A 22,637-nucleotide genomic window follows, 5' to 3' on the forward strand; every position below is an offset into this window, starting at 1 on the left:
TTTATAGTTCTATTAATAAAATAATATGTAAGAATTGTAAACAAGGGTCAGTGCAAATTTAAGTAATGTGGGAAACATAATGAAATGATATGTGTGCTATATTTGAACTGTTTTTCCATTGGTTCTTTATGTCATGTTTAAAATGGTAATGGACTCAATTTACTTTTTTTACACTGAACTTAAACAAAGAAAAATGACACAATCACGACATATTTACAAATTACATTATAGGATACACAGCAGTAAAGTCATATACATATATGTCTATAATCATCTAATGTGTAATATACGTTCTTCTTAGATGATATAGAACTTAATTTATGTTGGGTATGTTCTTTCATGAACAAAAATGTAGAATACAACATGATCTTACCTATACATGTTTATATATTACATCACGTTTTCAATGGCCATGATTTTACAAAACAATGCAACAATTAATATCTAATCAATATAATCTGCACTAGTAATAGTTGTTATTAAATTTAAATACTTTTGTCTATAATATTATAAAAACTTTTGGTATTGTTATGCCTAGTTCCAAAGGCAGCTTGTTGTTTCAATGTTACGACTTATTTTCCAACATGTATGTTACAAGGATGAAAAACTACTACAAATCTACAGGAACTTCGTGTATGGTAAAAATGTATTATCAATAATAAATATTGAATAAGTGTAGAAAGAAAATCTAACTTAACATTACTAAATGAGAGATAAAAATTTAGTATCTAGAACAAAAACCTTGGCATTTTCGTATTTATTGATATGATTAAAGTATATTAATAAGTGTAAATAAATTATGTATAAATTGTTTTTTATTCGTTAGGGTGATTGCACAAATAAAAGTATTTCAGTTTATCAGATTTTCTTTTTTTTTTTTCTTATACCGCAACATTGAAACAAAATTGCACAAAGTAAATACAGTTTTTCTAGTATCAGATATAAAAGTGAATTGGCTCTTCACTGCTATCGAAGAATGGTTTCTGTAATATAAAATAGAAGTGACATGTTTTGATTACTTCAAAATGCAGTAAGAGCAATGTATTTTCTAATTTTTATGTAAGGTACTCCGTTTAAAATCGTGTATCTAGTACTGATTTCTTAAATATACTGAAAAAAATATTAGCACAATCGCCAGATAAAGTTTGCATTTGTTATATATCAGTTCTTAATCTAAAAACATAAATATAACATTATACTTTCGTAACAATTTCATGTTATGTTTTTTTATTATGTAAAAATAATAAAACCTTAAAAAATTAAAAAAGACCAAAAGTTAAACTCAGTATTAAATATTAAAGTATACAATCACACCTAAATCAAGTATATTGGATGTTAAATGCAAATATTTAACTTCTTGAGAAAAAAAATATCTTATCCTATTTGTACCCGTCAGAAATGCTTAATTTTTTTTACTGCTATAATGTGATCCTGTGTGTATGTATGTGTGTATATCTATACATATATATCTCTACAACCAAGCACAAATTTGGTTCATTCTTTCGTCATAAAAATATGTTACATGTCTTTTGGCCATAGCCAAATATTTTGAATCTGATTCAGAATATATATTTTTACACTAAATCAGATTGTTAATTTTTTTTTAATTTGCAATATACTATGTTTTCACACGATTTTGAAATTATCATTTATGAAATATTATTTTCCAATATGCCCAAAAATAAATAAAAAAATGTAATTTTATCAATATATTAAAAGCTCCATTTTTTTTTAAATAGATTATAACACTGATGATGAGTTTAACATCAAAATATTATCTTAATGTTAAAAACTCATATATGTGCTTTTCATAAATAGTTGTCTACTTATTAAATTAATTTAACATAAAACATATAACTCTTTGGAATATCCATAAGAGTTTAGCCAGTTCTAACCAATTCTAGGACTAGATGAAAATATATTGTTATCGTACTTATTATTGGAAAATGTGTATTGCATTTTCCATATAACAAAGATCTCTCCTAAGGAGCAATTAATAAAATTTTTGAAGATACAGTTATTCTTTAAATAGTAGTACTTTCAAAAAGTCGTACTACTTTGGAGAAATAGAATTACAGGTAAATATTGTATAGGTCTATAATAAATTTTGAATACAAACTCTTAATTCATTGATTAACGCACCTGTCATTTACACACTCAAACACACTCATTATTTAGAAGAGCAGTTAGCGAATCTGCACTGCACAAGAATTCATGACACAATTGTCTGCCTTAATATTTCAAATACAAATCCTTACAATTCTTTCACTTCTTTTTCTTACACTCTCATTACACGCCAATTTATTTTAATGGATTTAATAGAGCTTGTCTATTAATTATGCACAATGTTGCTTATTCTGGACTAGACACGGTTTGTTGTGGTTGACTATCTTCATCTTTCACTACGTCTGCTTGCATAGCTTTGGTAAGAACATTAGCGTCTTTTAACGATATCACTTGAAGAACTTGATGTTCTCCTGCTGCATTTATCATTGTCATAGGATGACCTTGAATTGTGACAGCTTCAATACTGGTTTCCCCATTTCCAGGTTCAACTTTAGGTACTTGAACCATCGGTGTTACGACTTGCATAGTACCATCACTTTGAATATTGGCCACCATAGTTTGATACATACTTGCAGACACTGGTACAGTGATTACTCCTGACACAGATACTGGATATCCTGTAACATAGACAAAACCGTCCTATGTTCTGCCTGTACTCAGGCATTTTCTGTAGAATAAACTGGATTATTGTCTTTTCCTTTATGTATGTGCATGTATGTATAGATATACACAAATTTAATCATGTTTTTATATATAGTAATCACAATAATGGTAAACACTCACTCCTTTCTTAACAAGACATACCAGTTTACAATACAGTTATAACAGTGAATATATTATATAAATAACAGTGAACAAAATTAATAGGGTGTGCGAAAGAAAAGTATGTATACTTACTATGTTTTTTGGCACACCCTTTTAACGTCTATAGTATCAGGACATAATACACATAATGCATATCTATACGAAAAAGATAAGGCAGTAATAATGGCAGTAAATGTTTAAGCTTTTTGTAACAGAATTTAGTGATCTTAATGATAATATTATAATTTTGAGTATAATACCACTAACAATAAAGAATTATGAATTATAATACTTTTGTTTCAAGTAGCTTAAACACAAACTGTTAAATACAACAAATATAAAATAATAAAACATCAACAAAAAATGCTCTATGTACATCAATTTTATTGTATCTCCTTTCTTTAAATTAATGAAAATAATCTTCTGTAATAATGATGTGCAATGATCATAAAACAAAGGGTGGGTTTTGTCATGATTATGATCATAATTTTTCTTTATTTATTTTTACTGCACTAATTTTAAGAATCCATGTAATAATTTATTTTTATTAATATTCTGACATCTATACACGTAGACTCAATTTCTTTAAATGTTTATTTTTTCAGTCAGTTATCAGTAATAATTTGAATATTTCTAATAGATTTATCGTGTATATTTATTTTTCATTCTAAAGATTCTATATACATGATATACATATAAATAAATGCTAACTTTATAATATCTTTCAATACAAATATTGAATAGTTCATAGTTCCTCTGAAACGAGAATTGGAGAAAGCTTACTTATATAAACACACGTATGATACACTTTTTAAATAAAGTTTCATTTTTTCATTACTTATTATACAAGACTAATGAATGTAAATTTCTTATTATTGCTTTTTCTTTATGTAACACAAATGCTCTTCTGATAATATTTTTAAAATATCATGGATTCTTAAAGACGAAATTAAAATAACGCTGTGCATAGCTCCAAATAAAGACATATGTACAATAATAAAAACAATAATTAATCAAAAAAATTCTACTTCATTATACACAATAATAAAGATTTGTAAACATTGTTTTTGAATGGAGCTCAACAGACAGCATGCAAAACAATAAAGGTTTCTGGGCTAGTAAAAACAAATCACTGCTCAAGTAGTTCCTGGCCGGCGACCGTGCAGAGCCTATAGAAAACAGTTTTACCGTGACCATCTTCGCCTGTAAGGATGATTTGTCCATCTTGACCTAATGTTGCCTCAGTTACACTGTTTAGATCAACAGCAACACTAGTACCCTCCGCACCACCTGCTACTTCTGCGAGTGCTTGAACTTCTCCTTGGCTTGTGTGGATCTGTATACATATATATATACATACATATATATATATATACACACACGCACACGCAAAGTATCTTATCTAATGATAACAAACTAAATTCTTATGAAATATATGTATTGCTGTTTTTAATATATTTTATCAAAAAATATATCTTGGAACTTTATTTTATTTACTAATAAAAATAACAAAAATAAAATTCTCTAGGATATTAAATAATATGATAATAAATTTATTTAACTCACAGTAGCTACACCTTGAACTTGAGCTGTTGTACCATCCGGTAATGTAATGATAGGATTACTCGGATCTACTTGAATTATGGACACTGTACCATCAGGATTCGTTATTGTCTGTAACACTGCAGTTGGATACTGTGCCGTCATCTGTAATATACAAATTTTTATTATAACATCAATCATTTTTAATTTCTCGTTTATTCTGACTTAGTTTATAGTTAATTAAAATACGAAATTTTATTGAATTTTAACGAACATGATTTTGATTAAGCTAATGAGATTAAAACAAATGAACATATTATTGTCAAAAATATTAAATACTATATATATAATTCTATAATATTAGAAATAAAGCCAGATTCAACTCAAATAAGGGAAACCAAACACATGGAACTGAAATATGGCATATCCGCGTAAAGAAATACGTCTTCGATCTTCATTTCTTTGTTCTCCTAAATAGAATCAGAAATTTAAAGAAACAACATGACAATATGATTAATCAAAATATAAGAACTTAAGAGTTCAGTTTGAAATTTTCTTAGAAGATATTTTGTTGCATTATTTACATATTGTATAATATATCAATATATGTATGTATGTATATTATTTATTAATATTAGTTATGCATTACTGCTTGAAATCTAATGAAATGCATTTTTATCGTGTTGTTTCAAATTATTCCTTTTTCTTTAATACACTCTATCCACTCCCACCTGAGTGGCAGTGGCAAGAGCTGTGGGAGATGTTGCAATGATTTGTGCTGGCGAAGAGTTTCCCTTAGATGAATCCGTGCTGCTGAGACGAACAACTCCCACCGTCTGTTGTTGTTGTTGTGACTGTCCACTTTGACCCTGGCTAGACGAATGTGAAGGATGAGACGAGGAATGAGGAGTTGACTGTTGTAATAATACAGTAGATTTATCGTCTTCTTCACTGAATGCTGGTAGAAGATCTTCTCTTCCATGAAATTTATAGCAATTTATTACTATTTGTCTTAAAGCATGTGTCCAAGAAATCTACAATAATATAGAATAAGTTGTTATGATCGTTTTAATTGATAAATTATTAAATTGATTACTAAATACGAACCTTTTGTTTTTCATCCTCGGAACGTGCATCCATACGAACATTTGCCCAAGGTAACTCTTTTGGCCACCAAGGAGGTCGTGTACTATCCCTTCCCCAACCAGGTTTACCTCTACCTGTAGAATACTTTAACATTAATGGTATAAATGCCCTGAGTTGAGCTTGAGTCATTTTTTCTACAGGTGTAGGTATTCCATCTATTATAAGTGGTGGTAATTCGTATAAGGATGGGTCATCCTGAACGGGAGGTGGGGCTTGCTGTGCTAATGCACTTTCAAGTTCATCCATTATAACATTTCTTAAATTTTTTACTACATCTTCTAATGGTTTAGCCCCAAAAACTTTGTAGCTACTATTTGGCTTGCCTGGAGTAGCTACTAATACTACAGCTTGTTGTCCTACTCGTGTGGCAAATTCATCTATTGTTTGCTGTAAGAATATTAAAAAATCAATGTAAAAAATGTCAAAAGAGTAAGAAGGATATATTAAAAAATCACTCTTTCTGTTAAGAAACAAGAAGTTTTTGTATATTTATAATTTCTTACTCTAAGTTTTCGTAGAAGCCTGTTTTGTTGTCTTTTTCTTATACTGGGGTTAGTTTCAAAACTATGAGGTCGTTTTCTCTTCTTTGCAGAAACAATAGCAGCTGCTGCAGCTACACCAACAGGACCTATAGAAATATATAATCTTGATACAAATTTTTATATTCTATAATTTCATACATTTTATATGTCAATATAAAATGTTAATTTGGAAAATATTTTAAAGTTATTATGTTTAACATTTAATTCTGAGTATGTTTAATATATTATATTGACATATCAACACATATACATGTAGTGCATTCAAACTAAAGAGATGCATAAGCAATAGTAATATAAGACGTGCTCAAAATCTAAGAGATGTATTATGTATTTACACATAATCTATACTTTTATCTTTAATATAATTGAATGGAAAAAAAAAAAAAAAAAAAAAAAAGAAATTGGATAATAAAATTACTATTACCTAGCAGTTGTGCCTAAAAATAATACTCTTAGATTTTGTTTAAGAAACAAATAAGATTGCACATGTACTAACAAGTTTTGTTGATCTTTTTCTATTAAAATTTGTGCACAAAAAATTGTTTTTTACATATATATTGTATTATACGTAAAATATAGTAATAAACTTTAGCAACAATATAAACAGTAATGATCATATTCTAAGTTTAACATAAAAATATCAAAATATAAAAACATCAATACATACTGTTTATAAATAAATTTAAAAAAATATGTCTTGCATATGTTAAAAATAAAGCACATTCTGAGAATATAAGGCATAAATTAAAAAGATGCACGCAAGAGAAATAAAAACATAAAATTAACCGAAGTAATAAAATATGATGGTAGACTATATCATACTGCTCTGTCAATGACTGAATGTAGGTTTCTTTTATCAAAAGGAATATTGTTATGAATTAACATACAGAATTACGAATTTTCATTATTTTTGTAATATATGAAATTTCATTCAGTAAACTTAGTAATTACCAAAACTTGTATCATTGGCAGGCAGGCTCCACTTGCACATATACCGTTTCAATTTTTCTTTTTTCTTTTTCTTTTTTTTTCTTTTTCTTTTTTTTAATGATCACTAACACTCCATAAAGAGTCTTATAAGATAGTAAATTTTATATTTATGACTTCTATTTATGTTAATAAAGTGAATGTCATAGAAAAACATAATTAAATTGAAAGTATGAAAAATGTTACACAGATCTTTATATGCTGTTAATTATTTATGTTAAATTTAAAAAATAATTTAGTGAAACAGATTGTTATAGAAAAAGAATAAATTTATCTTTAATATAGCAGAAAATTGATATATTGCATTATTCGGAAAATCCGTAGTGACTTTTAATTGAAATTAAAAATTAATGTTTTTATATATGCTTTTAACTTTCTTCAATAATATATTCTGGATCATATAAAATATATATAGATTTCATTTTGGAAATAAATTTTAACTTTTAAAAAACTAAAACGTAATATCTATTTTATGTTTGTAATGCATGTGTAGAATATATTTTTCAAATATAAATATATTTTACATATACATATATTTTGTTATATACTTCATAAATGGAAATATCAATATTAGTAGCTATTGAAAATCACTACGAGCTTTTTGAATAATTCAAGATACAATATATAAAAAATATTGTAATGATATATAAAAATAATAGCCTAAACAGTACTTTTGTAATATCACATCTTATTCTTAGAAACTTGTGGAGACTCTTTAAAGAGAATGATCTCTTGTATCTTACGCGTTCATCGCTATTGGTGTTGAAAAGTATCCGAGATTAAATGTACACAAGGTTCCACAGTCAATGATGAACGTTGTTTGTTGCGTTTAACTTGCAAATGGAAGTGATTAAGCCGTAAATAACTCAAGAGGTGATAAAGCAAAAAAATGGAAATCACCATTAGCGTGTTTGATTTGCCAACCTGCTGCAGCTAGCTGGGCTGTCACATCATCGTCCATGGCTGCTGTCAAAAGATCTCCATCCTCATATGTTTCAGACCCACTACTGGGTTCATCATCATCATCATCAGAAATTCTGTCCATTGTGCCGGACTCTGCATTAGGCAGAGACACCATCTTTTTGTCTTCGTCACCCGTTTTGACTTTTTTATATATTGCAATGGCCCAACAAATGTAATTGTAGATCCTGAGATATTCTTTTACATCACCTTATCCTAGTAGAGTAAAGAAATGTTGAGTTAATATCTAAGATAAAATGCGTAGAAAAGAAAATAAATGGATATATATTAACAGTTGGAATTACCATGATTTATATATCTCAACAAATAAAAGATAATTTTGATTTATAGTTATAAAATAATAATATCCTTTTTATAATGAATAATATAAAATAAAATCCTAGAGTAAATTTATCTTTAATAAATAATGCTTGTTAATAAAAATAATACTTGTTAATAAAAATAATGCTTATTATCCTTTTTCCTCAAAAAAGATATATATAATTAAAATAATTTTGTTAAACGTGTACTTTTTGTCAACAAGGAAACTTATGTGTATTATGATCTATGTAAAGAATTAACAGCTTCATAGTATAATTTATTTCTATTTATTTGCAATACAACACATACAATAATACTTCATCACATATTAACATACTAATATTATAACATATCATATGTGAAGAAATTAAAACATACACGTACAGAGAGATAACAGAGACTATACAATAACAATCATAATATTAATAATCATGAAATATGTGCAAGTACCAGTTATCTCAGTGATAAAAATATAAAACCAATTTGAAATTAATCCGTTGCAATCCAAATATTAAACATCAACAAAACAAACAATATTAGTATGCAGAATTCTTTAATAAAGTGTGTTATAACATTTTTAGAATTTTGTCAAAATTGTTTTATTAACAAATAAAATAATATAAAATAGATATGTAAATGACCTATTATTATGATTTTATCAATGATATTACAATTTATAAATCTTTGAAATATTTTATCTTGACAATATATAAGATAATTAAAAAAAAAAAAAGAAAAAAAGAAAAATTATAATATATTAAAAAGAAAACATAAAGAAGGAAAGGGACACACACCAACATACATGACAAGAATTATGAAGTTTGAAATACTAAACTTGTACGTCTATTTGCGTTGGAACACGAAAAATCGATAAAGTAAACGTCATTCGTTTGAAAGTATAGAGGAACATATAACGAGAGTGGGCACACATCGATTTAAAAAAGAGAAAGGTTGAATTTTATGATTTACATGATAAAACAGAAGTTTCTTCGATGATGATTTTCTCTACTTCCTTTTATTTTTCTCATAGAACTACGAAAAGAACTACGATGGACAAAAAGAATTGAAAATAATTGACGAATAGCGGGAAATATTTCGCTTGGATATCTCGCGCGCATTTTAATATGAACATATGATATGAGAAAGGTAAAATATTTTACAGAAATAAAGAGAAATATGCTATACGTCTTCGTTATTATTAATAGATATAAGACAAAAATATATATATAACAATTCCTTCCGCATCCTTTTCCGAGATTCGTCATAATCGAGAGTGAAGTGCAGCGCGTTAAATTGACAGAAGAGCGTGTCAATGAGAAGACGTAATAGAAAGAGAAAAAGAGAGAGAGAGAGAGAGAGAGAGAGAGAGAGAGAGAGAGAGAGAGAGAGAAGCCAGATTGTTTCACATTAAGAGTACGAAATAACAAGACGCGTGTAACAGTAAGCTTAGCAGCAATGATGACAGTGGTAACGTCAAAGCAACGACACAACAAAAGCAGGAATAGTCGCAGTAGTAGTAGTAGCAGCAAGAGTGTGGAGTATGGAAAGAGGGTGGAGAGAAAAATAAAATAGTAGAAAAAGAGGAAAAGAGAGAGAGAGAGAGAGAGAGAGAGAGAAAGAAAGAGAGAGAGAGAGAGAGAGAGAGAGAGAGCAGAGAGGATGCGCCAAAAGCCGACACCGCTAAGACGGCGCGTTTATTTTGGGGGGGCAAATGAAAATGCGCAGGGCACACGCAAAAGAGAGAGCACCGTCGGGGGGGCCGTGAAGCTCATGACCGAAGAGAAGGGTATCGCGAGGAGAGTCATGGAGCAGGCCCAGTGAAAATCGCGAGTTGCGTACGCACCTTGTGTGTCCCGTGAGTGGTCACCCGGTGTTACACAGGGAGAGGGCTCAGGGCGCTTCGCGTCTGCGGGGAGACCGCCGTCGCGGGCTATAACCGCACACGCTCTCTCTCTCAACACCACCACCACCACCACCACCACGCCCCACGCGAGCGATTCGAGACGGTCATCGTCGTCGTCTACGTCGTCGTCGTCGTCGTCTCCGTCTGTCTCCGTCAACGTTGTCCTTTTCGTCGGTCGTTACGCGACTCGTGCACTGCGCGTTCCGTGACAGACTTCAAAGGCGAACTACGACGACGAGTTTCTTTTCTCTCTGAGAAAGGGCCGCCGGACGCGCCGGATCCGGGAGAAGCCTAACTCGGCCGCGCGCGCGAAAATCTCAAAGACCCTCCTCTCCTCACCACCACCTTTCGTCCTCGCTATTACTCGCGCCTTCTTCGTCGCTCCGCGCCACAACAACGCGCACGACGACCGCCATGGACACCATGGCTAGTTTCAACGGCGGCGGTGGCGGTGGCGGTGGCAGCGGCGGCGGCAGCGTCGTCGACGGACGTATCGATCGGTTACGAGTCTGTCTCCGCTGCTGCCGCCTCCGTAGCTGCCGTCGTCGTCGCCACCTCCACTGTCGCTTTACACGCGCCACTACGCGCTTCCTTTCTTTCCTATATCCTTCCTTTCCTTCTTTCTTTCTGTCTTGTTTCCTGCCTCTCAGCCTGCCTGTCTGCCTGCCCACCCGCTTTCTTTGCCCACTCGTCAGGACACACGAGCGTAATAATATGAACGTACACATGAGGGAGAAGGAAAGAACGCGCCAGCATCGAGGAGGGCGGCCATCTTGAGCGAGCCTGCGCGGTGCACTCCAAGCAGACGATGCAAAATTTACCTTTATTTCGCGAATGCGCGTTGCATCGCCATCCTCGCGCCGCGCAATGACAACTTACGTTACGTTTGATCCCGACTTTTTCGTCGACACTTACCGTTTTCTCCTTAGATTCCATGAAATGCCACTGCTGATCCTCGAAACGCGAACACCATATACATGTATAAGAGTCTAGAATAATGCGATTGGTTCGAAGCAATGCGATACGCGTCATGGCGGCCGTCGTACCTAACTTCTCATTGGCGCCTGAAACACGTGACTCAATTTCTTCATTTTTCCCTGAAACGATAGTGTCTCACTCTTTTTCCCTCTGTTGATTGTGTGATCTGTAACCTACAAATATGTTTATGCGCGTTTAAAATTTACGCATTTTACGGTATTATTTTATCTACGTTTATTATTACTGTCGTCGCTTTTTTTATTTCTTCACACATAACGGTGTTCGTAAATACGTATTTGTTGAAGTTCTATTGACATTGCATTGTTCTTCTAATCGAGATGTCATTCAAAGTGTGTGCATCAAAAGATGCATCATTGTTTAAGCTTGTTTTTATTTAAATATTTTGTATTATTGTGTGATATCTGTTAAATATTTATAACCTAGCAATGTCTCTTTTTCTTAATGGTGCATATTGTTTGATTTTGTTTCGTGATTGAGTAATTTTTTGGTGATATTTTTTGAAAGAAACATGTAATGCGCGCATTAAAAGGTGGAAAAAACGAGTTGTATTCCTTTTTACACAGTCACAACTACAAATGTAACAATATAAAAGTATATTATTAAAATAATAATTAATAGCTTAAATTGCTGTAAAGCAATTTTATATATCACATCTCGGGTGGGATGAATTACAAACTAAACACATTGATATATATTTTTTGTGGCATTAACCAATTGGATTATTAATTTTATGCAGATTTTATCTTTTTTTTTTTTTAGATATTTCATATTTTTCTAAAGGATATGAAATCTATATTTTTCTTTCTCAATATTATGGAATAAATATCAATAGTTTTGTTAATCCAACTAGTTATAAAGATAATACCACTGTTGAAAAGTATGTTTCATTTTTAAGCCCAAGGCTTATTTTTGTTACACAATTTTCCAAACCATCCGGGATCACAAAGGCATGTATTATCAGGTTGACAAGTTCCATTTCTGCAAGCTCTTGTGCAAGCTGATCGTTGCGGCGAACGTCTACCTATTTCACAATGATCGCCTTTAAAACCAGCAGGACATCGACATACGTTATTTCCTTTACATTTACCTCCATTCAGACAAGGAATAACACATTTTGCTAAACACAAATAATTATTAGATTTTCAGAGTTGTAAGTTATATTATACTAATAACATAGAAAACAATTACTTACAAAACTCGCAATGTAAACCAAAGTAACCTTTGGGACATTCGCAAGTATCTTTTTGTACACATTTTCCACCATTTAAACATTTTTCTGAACAAATACCTGAAAGAAATATAAATAATAGATATTTATTTCTTTGAGATAATATGTTCTCATATATCCTTATATATATGTGTTCATCTTTTTATATTATAATTATGTAACAAATATTTGCTGTTAATTATTTCCAGAATATTATCAACATTGATAAAGAAAATGTTGCACCTACGCCAATATGGATTACGGTTATATAGCACGTCTGCTGCAACTTCAACCACTAAAGCAGGAAAACTCTTAGATTCTATTATAAGAGTGAATCATGCTGGAGAATTGGCGGCTGATAGAATATATGCAGGGCAAATGGCTATTTTGGGTATAGGAACTTTTTGAAAAATTATATTGCATTGTCCTGTTTACAGATTTTTCTTGTTTATCTATCACAACGTATGTTGCTTTAATCGTTATGTAAAACAGGCAATACTCCAAAAGGTCCGATGATTCAGCATATGTGGGATCAAGAGAAAAAACATCGTGCTAAATTTGAAGAATTAATTCGAAAGTATCGTGCACGGCCCACTGTATTTGTACCTGTTTGGAATATAGCTGGATTTGTTCTTGGTGCTGGAACAGCATTAATGGGAGAGAAAGCAGCTATGGCGTGTACCGTAGCTGTCGAAACTGTCATTGTAGAGCATTATAATGATCAATTACGTAACTTAATGGAAACGGGTGAAGTCATAGACAAAGAATTATTAAATACGATTAAAACTTTTCGCGATGAGGAACAAGAGCATCACGATACAGGATTAGAACATGGAGCTGAACAAACTCCTTTTTATGGAATAATCACAGATATAATAAAATTCGGTTGTAAAGCCGCCATTTCTATTTCTAAAGTAGTATAAATTATGTTAATTTCAATGGTAGTCTGTGTATATATAGAAGCATTTGTTACTCCTTTAATGCCACATGACTTTTATTAAATAAACATTTTTTGTTAATAGCTATTATTATAAAAGTTTGTATAAATTTGCATACCCCCTTCGCAGTAAGGTCCTTGAAATCCAGCAGGGCACGAACATACACCGGGTGCCGTACAATTGCCACCATTCATACAATTTGGATAACAGAGTGCTTTTTTACAATGCGGTGGACCCAAATAACCGTCAGGGCAAGGCCCTGGATTTGGTTCTAAGATTTAAAAAAAAGAAGAGAATTGTAAATACTTTTTTTTTCTTTTTCTTTTTTTTTTTTAAATTATTTTTCTTAAAAGTTTCAATTAAAGTTATCAGTAAATCAGCAAAGAACGAAAATGAAAAGAACAATGAATTTACACTTCCTCATTTGATGAAAAACTTTATTTATTTTGATATATAATAAATAAAAGTAGATATATAAATTATGGAATAACGTCGCAAATATGTTGAATATACTTACCGCGCAAGTTGCATTCTTTTCTTAAGCTAAGATGAAGCGGTGTTCCGTTCAAAGGTTTACCTTTCCGCGTTTCGATCATTAAACCAATTCCAAATTGTGCTATCCCTGAATTATTTCCAGTACAAGGTAATAAAACACTAAATTCTATAATACACAGAGAAAAAATATAATTATTAAAAAAAAAAAAAAAAAAGAAATAGAGAAATAATTTTATAATGAACATTGTAGAATGAACATGGACTCTGATCTTTACCCTTTGCTCTTTTCGGTACTCTTCCTTGAGTTTTAATCGTGATCGATGGAGTTTTGAGAATTGATTCATCGAAAGATTTCAGTCGATAGAAGTTATAATAATATTTTTTTACACCAGATTTCCATGTAAAATTTACGTACGATACTTCGCTAGGAATAATTGGTAGCTTATTTTCAAATTCTGGATCCAAAAGATATGATAAAACAATGCCCTCCGAAATGACATAGATTTCCATTTCAACACCTAATAAAAATAATGTCGATTTATCGTAACAATTTATAAAACGATATATATTTTATGATAATGTGATAGAAAAAAAGATTCGAAAAAGGATCGATACTATGATCTATAGGCATTGAAATCACTGATCCAATGATATAGAATACATCGCGTAATAATATGAGTGATTGTAATATTGTATTTAATATAATATATTAATAATATTAGCAATGAGCAATTAAAATAATATAAAGCTTTTCTATATACAAGAATAATGATTAATTTTTAAAAAATTTGTTAAAGTTTTTTTCTCTTTCTCTCTCTCTCCCTCTTTCTCTCTCTCTTACATGTACACACATACATGTGAATAAACCGACCAATAATTAAGAAGTTATTTTACCGCAGTAATTTTCATTTCAGTTTACGATAGCAAAATTTTGAAAAAAAAAAAAGATCGATGAAATATAAAACAATAGATAGGAACTTCCCAGCGCTATTATTAATTCTTCGGATAGAAAGTTTGTTTTTATTGAAAAATGTAATATGAAATAATAAAAATTACGATCCCGTAATATCGTAATTTAATTTTATCGAGAAAATAATTTACTCACCGCTGAACATTTTAATTTGCTGTTGGTCGATCCAAAGAGATATATCACTGGATGGTTTGTGACCATTACCAGAACGATGATGGTGATGATGCCTGGCCGTAGTAATGTCGAGAATAAATAAAGCGATCACCGCCAAGGTAAGGGCGGCTGTCGCCCACCGCATAATCATTTATGAAATGCTCTAAGCGCTTTTTCCGTCAGGTGTTACGCGCCTTTCCTAAAATCTCTCCACCCCCGCTTTAAGTCCTTCTTCTCCCCACCACCTTTTACCAATCTCTCAGCCCGCGGGCGCACGCACGCACGTACGATGACGTACGCACGCGAGCGTGCTTTCTCCTTTTCTCTTCTTTCTTTCTCTCACCACCGACTCCTTTTTTTCTTCCTTTCTTATCTTTCTCGTCGTCTTTGTCGTCGTTGTAATTGTCGTAGTCGTAGTTGTCGTTGTCTTTGTCGCCGTCGTTGTATTGATAACGATGATGATAATGATGATGATGATGATAATGATGATGATAATGATGATGATGATGATGATGATGATGACGATCGTCGTTGCCACCGTCGCGTCGCGTCGCGTCGCGCACTTTAGAGAGCGCGCGCGCGCGCGCCTTGATTCGCCGCGTGAAATGGGCTTTTCACGGGCGTGGGACCGGCCGCCACTTCAATAAGATAATCTTGTTAGATGATAGTGATCTTTCGTAAAATACCCTTTAATCTTCTGAATAAATTTCTTTCTTTCTTTCTTGCTTTTCTTTACTTTTTTTACTTTCTTTACTTTCTTTCTTTCTTTCGTTTCTTTTTTTGTTTTCTTTCGAGACCAATCTCGTATCTTCTAATGAAAATTTTGATTAAAAAACTGATCTTTCACGTTCCTTGTCCAGTCGATATTACAATATTATCGATGATACGACTTATACGAGTTGATACGAATGGACATTTTGTGACATTCCAAAATCGAACGTGTCGAATCGCATCGCAGTCGCCGACTGACTGACTGACTGACCGAGTCAATGGAAAAAAGCAGCTGCGGTAGCGGCAGCGGCGGTGATGGTGGTGGTGGTGGTGGTGGTGGTGGTGGTGGTGGCGGCGGCGGTGGCAGTGCCGATTCCATCTTCTCTTCTTCTCTTCTCTTCTCGCCATGGACCCGTAAAAGATCCTTATCTCTTTACGAAGTCTTCTCTCTCTCTCTCTCTCTCTCTCTCTCTCTCTCTCTCTCTCTTTCTCTTTCTTTCTCTCTCTCACTCTCTCTCTCTCTTTCTCTCTTCACTCTCAGTCTCTTTTGTAGTCTTCTTCTTTTACTTCACATACGCAACGCACGCAGAATTAGGGAGCACGCACACTAATATTTCTTTCTTAAATAACTACACAAGAAGTCTTCATTCCTTGTCTCTTCGTTTACACGTAGTAGACATTCATTTAAAGAAATCTAATTTGCATCTCTCAGTCAGAGCTACGAGGACGTCTGTACGGCAGACACGAAGTTAAGGGTCGACGTACGAACTTCCTAACGTATATATGTGTGCGCGCGCAAGCGTTCGTATATGTACATTATACTACATGCTACGACGGCGCGGCAAATTAGCGCCGAAATTAAATTCAATAAGAGAGCTTATGAACTTCGTTGTCTTCATGTTCCTGTTATAATGATAGTTATACAAAGTGTGGCGAAAATGATTGACATTTATTAAAAGAAAGTTTTATTATTTATCTATTGATCAGCATATCAAATATTTCATTTGAATCATATTCTATAAAAAAAAAAAAAAGTTAGACGAATAATCGAAAAAATATCTTTGTTCGGAAAGAATTTATCTTAAGGTATATGTCTAGATGTTAACCAAACATCTAGACATATTCCTTGAAGTATAGATCGCTATGTTGGTTTTTAAATGATTTCATCAAGGAGACGAAATCATTTAGATTTAACATAGCTAGATATTATGCATACTCTTCGAGAAATGTGACAGACTCGATGAACTTTCTCGATTTATTTTACGAGCACTATTCGGCTATGCCGATCCTTTCGTTTTCGAAAGATCGTACGGGAATACATGAAAATTCAGAATTCGAAATAACAAATAAGGTGAAAAGAAATCGGCAAGAGGAAACCAGTTTTTAACGTTCTTTCGTCTGAACCTTCCTTTCATCTTTCTCACTCTTCCGCTCTTATTTTCTACTCTTTTTGCTTTTTTTTTATATCTCTGCAATACTCCTCTCTCTCTCTCTTTTCTCATATATATTATATATAAGAAAAAGTATATAGATAATATATAATATATATAAAATGTATAAGTATATATACGTGTCTTTTTATTCGGCAAAGAGATCTCAAATTTATCTCTTGCATTACATCTCCGAGCTTTATACTCATGATCATGAATATAAGGATTCCGTAACAATTACAATTTCAATTATCTTAAAACAAATAAATATATTAATTAAACTATAATTTTAATCAGTGATATTTCTTTCCATCCTCTATTAAGGTAATAAATGTATTATTACTCGTACGTGAGGACGTAAAAATTTTACAAGAGAAATTATTTTCAACGCTGCACTTTGTCCTGACTCTTCTGAGAGAGATCTCTTCTTCTTCCTCTTCTTCTTCTCGTCTTTTTCCTTGTCCGGTACGATTAACCGAACGTTTCCACGGTCGTTTCACGAGCCGTTATAAAGGCCGGCTTGTTAGACGAGATGCTCCACGTAAGAGACATACACCGATTTTACACTCCGTCGGTGTTCGTGGTCGCGGTGCAAAACCGCGAACATTTTTCGCGCCTCGATGAAAAAGACGAGAAGAAGAAGAAGAAGAAGAAGAAGAAGAAGAAGAAGAAGAAAAGGAAGAGAAAAAAAAAGAATCAGAAAAGAAGAAGAAGAGGAAGAAAAGGAGGAAGAGAAAGAGTTTCCGAGTCTTTCGATTAATACAAATAAAAAATAAATATTATTTACTTATTTATTTATTTCTTTTGTATAATTTTAAAAATCATAAGATTCAGGAATGATAACCGTTGTAATTTAATATTGTCAAACATCAATATCAACATCAATATATATCATAATGCATCCTCAACCATGACAGGTCTTTCCGATGATATAGCGAAATAATCGTTATATAGAGCAATCTCACAATCCATCTTATAAACCCTCTTTCCCTCCCTTTATCTAAAGAAAAAAAAAACAATGTACTCCGTCTTCTTTGAGATGATAGATCCTTTAAGGCTAATTCGAAGGTAATCTTACAGATGGATGCCTTCGATCGCGACTACAATGTTCTTGATTCCTATATACCGGTATGGGTGCGTGTGTGAAGAAGAGGTTGAGAATCGTGTGCAAAGAGAAGAGAAGAAGTCACGAATTGCTTTGTTGCCAAGTCCTCGTCTCCGATGGATTCTACAGATGCTTCGAGATAAAACCTGTGTGTCTTTGGATATAACACATATTTATGTAAGAGAGACATTGCAAATAAAATAAATATCTTAACATCCAAAATATATCATAGATCATCTATAGCGTGAGCTTGAATGTTTTGCAAGGGAAAAAAAGAAAAGAAAAAATACATCAAATAGTTAAGAAAATTTGTTTAACGGAACAAGACGAATAATAGAATAGAAGAAAAATGACGAAACATTTATTGTATACTGTGATCTATTTTAATTTCGAAGAAACAGGTCACAAGGTTTCGAAGATAAAGGAGACATCATCCTTGTTAAAAGTCGATCCTCAGAGTGTCTGCGAAAAAAAAGTTAAGATTATATCGAATCTTTACCCGAGCAAACGATCCAAGAAAGCATTCAATGAATAGCCGATAATAGTGCCCATTGTATATTTGACTCTCGAGGAATGGTTCGTCGTTTTAACAAATGGTCCATTGTAGACCCTCGTGAATTTCTTGGCGTTTTTACCGTCTCCTCTTTCGGTTTTAACGTTTTCTTTTCACAACTCGCACAGAAACCGAGCGTGCAGTGAAATTGTGAGCGAAGAAACGATTTTAAAAGAATCATTGCGCGCCTTTTTGTAATTTTCGAAACGCTGGTTAAATGAGCGTATATCGGTAGCAGTGGTAATACAATTTCAAGAATCGAAATTTCTTATTTATTTACAATGTATAAATATTGTAAAAACAAGGTAATATCGATATTCATATTGTTTGCGAATTGTATGTTAGAGTTGGGAAAAAAAGAGGATGAGGTGGAGGAGAAAGGAAGAAGGAAAAAGAGATTCTCTTTCATAGGTCGTGTAAAAGCAGGCCGATTGTCGTTTTATCTACAATCGAGAATGTTTTTGCTCGGTCGTGGCAAACCAAATTGGGTTTGCCGCAAGTCCACGTACTGTGACTTGTTGATAGTTACGTAAAGCTTGGATTATCCGAATAATACTTGTTTTGTTTGTGTGTATGTGTACTGTATTGGAGTGTGTCGAAGATGATTGGTTGTTTAGAAGACACAATCGTTTCTAGGCATTTACATATGTAAAACACGATTAGATTTTTTGTAGATTTATATAGCTCCATATAATTTGTATATATATATACGCATATTAATATTATATATATTTTATTATATATTATTACCTACATATAAACTTAAATGTATATATGCAGGATATTTCAGAATGATGTTTCAAACTTTCAGGGATGATAGAGGAGGACATACATAAGCGCCAATATTAGATAAAAAACTCAGATCTGGAAATGTCTCAATTTTTTTTAGGAGGTCATGTTTCTAGAGAATACAAAAAGTATTCTCTATAAGATACCTGTAGTTAATCAAGAGGATTACCTTGCCTTGAATTGCCTTCAGTCATCCTCAGTTATCCAGAGTTTCCCCTTATAATTAGTTGTCCAATTGACGACTGATGACTAGCAACTGGCAACTAGTAACTGGTAATTCCTGACTGATATATAACATATTATTAATATACATATAATATAATTATGTATTTTAATAGGCATATATAAATGTATATATTTCATATAAATGTTAGGAAAATATTTCTATGACCAATGAGTTAACCAATAGCTAGCGAGATGATGACGAACAGCAATGGATCGTGGCGGAGTTTTTTTCATTCTCGTAAAGTCAAGGATATATACTCTCCTTTTAATCCTGTTTCTTTTTCGATAAACGCTCCCCTTTTATCTTCGTCGATTTCTATGCGCAGAAAACACTCCAAAGTGGTCGAGAGAAAGAAGAGAAAAAGATGAGAAGAGAGAAAGAGGGAGAAGTGAAGGGAGGGGGAGAATGGCTGTTCTCCAGAGATCAAGTTAGAGTACCACCACAAAAAACCTGTCCCGCATAATTACATTATCGGTCACATCTCGCTCGACTTCTGTCCGCACGACTGTCTCAAGCTTCTGTATCCCTCTCACTATTGAACTCCCCACCAATGTCTTCTTCTTCTTTTCTTCTCTTAATTCTTTTTTTTTCCTCTTTTTCTTCTACTCAAAAGGGCGCGTAGGATATAACGAGGTACAGCCGTGAAAGGCTGCAGGGGGTCGTGTATACGGTCGGAGGAGACTCAAAATTTTTTTTTTTACAGCTATATACTGTTCCTTTTATTCAAAATCGATATAAACGAGTCTTTAAACAAGTTTCTTTTCTTTTGTTAATTCGTTGTGGATAAATTGATATATTTAAATGTATAAATTTAATTAATAATGTAAAAAATACAGTATTTCTTTTTTCCGTATAGTTTCAATATTATTTCAAATTTCCATACCGCCATACCATTAATATTTATTGTTGTATATCTTGCGGGCTATAAGGAAAAACGGTAAGATAAAGAAAAGACAATAGTAATTTCGTTTGTAGATTTTATTTATTTTTTTCTTTTCATTGACATGGGAGATATTGTACGGACGTACGTTTGGAATGCGCATTTTGAAATCGTAGGAAAACGGGTAACTTAAATATTAAAATGTATTATCTCTACGAATTACATAACGTGGTTTTTCTTTTAACATAATATTATATCTTCGATAATAATCGCTGTTCTTCTAAAATATGACAAAAGAGAGTATAAACGGATTGAATAATGTCTCTTGCGCTTTTCTACTTCGTAGAAAATAATTTGAAGAGAGAGTACAGTGATGGTTTTCGATAGTACTCCTCGCGTGCATTTATTCTTTTTATTCGGAAAACATATTATTATTATTATTGTTATTATTATTATTATTATCCTAATTATAATAATTTAATATACAATGAACAATATGAGTGATGGATAAACGCATGTTAAGACAAATGCATTGAATATTTCTTATTGTTTAACTCCCCTATACTCTTTTTTTTCAGTCGGTGTTATGCTTTGTACAAATAACATGCGCTATCCAATCGTTTCACGATGAAATACTATTCAATAATAAGTCGTACATTTTATATATTATATATATACATATATATATCCAATATATATGTATATATCCAATTGCATAAAACATAAAGCAAAAGAATATGTTAGTTTCTATATAACGTTTTCAACTTCATAACAAATATTATATGCACGTGAACAAAGTAAATATTACAAAAAAAAAAAAAGAAAAAAGAAGAAGAAGAAGAAATAGAAATACAAAAAAAAACGTGTGTATATGTAAATCGTTAACTCACTATTATTTTGCGTCAATGTAAAATACATACAACTATTTCTTGTACATAAATTTCTATGCGCATAGATAGTTTCTTTAACGCAAGTAACGGTACGATATAGGCTTCGAAATATTTGTTATATAAGGAAAAAACAAGAAAAAAAAAATAGATCAGAAAAAAGATATTTGCGATTGTAAAAATGATAAAAAGTATAAAAATGCAATAAGTCGTTTATATACGGATGTATATATTGGAAGTTTACGCAAATATAATGAAATATTTAATATACATTCGTGGAGATTCAAAGTTTCGTTTTAAATTCTATTTAGAGATTCCTTCGAAAAATATTTACGGGGAATCCAATATAAAATTATATATTAAATTATGTGAAAAAACGTACGTATAACTATTTATCGTATGACTTCGACGTCGACGTCGACGTATGTATATAATACGACGTTCTGACTAACAATGGAAGTAATATATCAGAAATCAGTACTTTATGATATACGTATTGAACTTTATCTTTCGAATTACTTGGCATTTTTATTATATATATATTAGTGTCATTTTATATGTATGTGTGTATATGTATATATATATATATATATATATATATATATATATACATATAAAATATATATATATATGTATATAGTATATATATGTATATATATATATATATATATATATATATATATATATATATATATATACATACACACACACACACACGATAGCTTTCTTTCCTTTTATGCACCCACACATATAATTATTCATTTTTTCGACGTCAAAGTCATTTGTACAGGATAATCGGCAAGAAAGGTCCTAACAAATATTTTCTGACAAAACATTTATACATGCAGCACCAAAGAGGATATATTTCTTTTTTTTCTTTCTTTCTTTCTTTCTTTCTTTTCGGTTAATATATGGATAAATCTTTGATATTATGTTGCAGACAAAATTGTACCATATTTCTTTCCTTCTGATAAGCTGAAATATATATCATTTTGGAGTATAATATATTTATGAATTATCTC

The 22,637-nt window shown here is 31.8% G+C and overlaps 3 protein-coding genes and 1 long non-coding RNA gene across 9 annotated transcripts; 2 read left to right on the forward strand and 2 right to left on the reverse strand.

Annotated features, from left to right (window-relative positions):
• Positions 1–80: 80 nt before the first annotated feature.
• LOC124426298 (DNA-binding protein P3A2) lies at positions 81–11,311 on the reverse strand. 6 transcript variants are annotated; one of them, XM_046967801.1, is made up of 8 exons: positions 11,188–11,311; positions 7,989–8,264; positions 6,063–6,187; positions 5,521–5,946; positions 5,145–5,447; positions 4,438–4,578; positions 4,060–4,207; positions 81–2,684 (listed from the first exon to the last, which is right to left on the reverse strand). In XM_046967801.1, exons 2-8 carry the CDS (start codon positions 8,164–8,166, stop codon positions 2,353–2,355), a joined length of 1,653 nt encoding a protein of 550 aa, XP_046823757.1. In that variant the 5' UTR covers positions 8,167–8,264; positions 11,188–11,311; the 3' UTR covers positions 81–2,352. The 6 variants fall into 6 exon arrangements, with proteins under 6 accessions (XP_046823757.1, XP_046823758.1, XP_046823760.1 ...); XM_046967802.1 differs by lacking the exon at positions 11,188–11,311 and adding an exon at positions 10,213–10,350 and having other exon boundaries at positions 8,013–8,264; XM_046967804.1 differs by lacking the exon at positions 11,188–11,311 and adding an exon at positions 10,213–10,350 and having other exon boundaries at positions 5,247–5,447.
• Positions 11,312–11,336: 25 nt separating this feature from the next.
• LOC124426300 (5-demethoxyubiquinone hydroxylase, mitochondrial) lies at positions 11,337–13,514 on the forward strand. The gene is made up of 3 exons (XM_046967807.1): positions 11,337–11,466; positions 12,688–12,869; positions 12,971–13,514. The coding sequence occupies exons 2-3, from the start codon at positions 12,713–12,715 to the stop codon at positions 13,399–13,401; spliced, it is 588 nt and encodes a 195-aa protein (XP_046823763.1). The 5' UTR covers positions 11,337–11,466; positions 12,688–12,712; the 3' UTR covers positions 13,402–13,514.
• Positions 11,850–16,019, reverse strand: LOC124426299 (protein shifted). Its single transcript, XM_046967806.1, has 6 exons — positions 15,017–16,019; positions 14,187–14,429; positions 13,934–14,077; positions 13,535–13,687; positions 12,464–12,559; positions 11,850–12,388 (listed from the first exon to the last, which is right to left on the reverse strand). Exons 1-6 carry the CDS (start codon positions 15,183–15,185, stop codon positions 12,162–12,164), a joined length of 1,032 nt encoding a protein of 343 aa, XP_046823762.1. The 5' UTR covers positions 15,186–16,019; the 3' UTR covers positions 11,850–12,161.
• A 3,666-nt stretch (positions 16,020–19,685) lies between these two features.
• LOC124425963 lies at positions 19,686–21,549 on the forward strand. The gene is made up of 2 exons (XR_006942620.1): positions 19,686–19,895; positions 19,997–21,549. It is a non-coding gene; the product is annotated as an uncharacterized LOC124425963 (long non-coding RNA).
• The last annotated feature ends 1,088 nt before the right edge of the window (positions 21,550–22,637 follow it).

Source organism: Vespa crabro, chromosome 8 (assembly GCF_910589235.1).
Source record: "Vespa crabro chromosome 8, iyVesCrab1.2, whole genome shotgun sequence".
Lineage (NCBI taxonomy): Eukaryota > Metazoa > Arthropoda > Insecta > Hymenoptera > Vespidae > Vespa > Vespa crabro.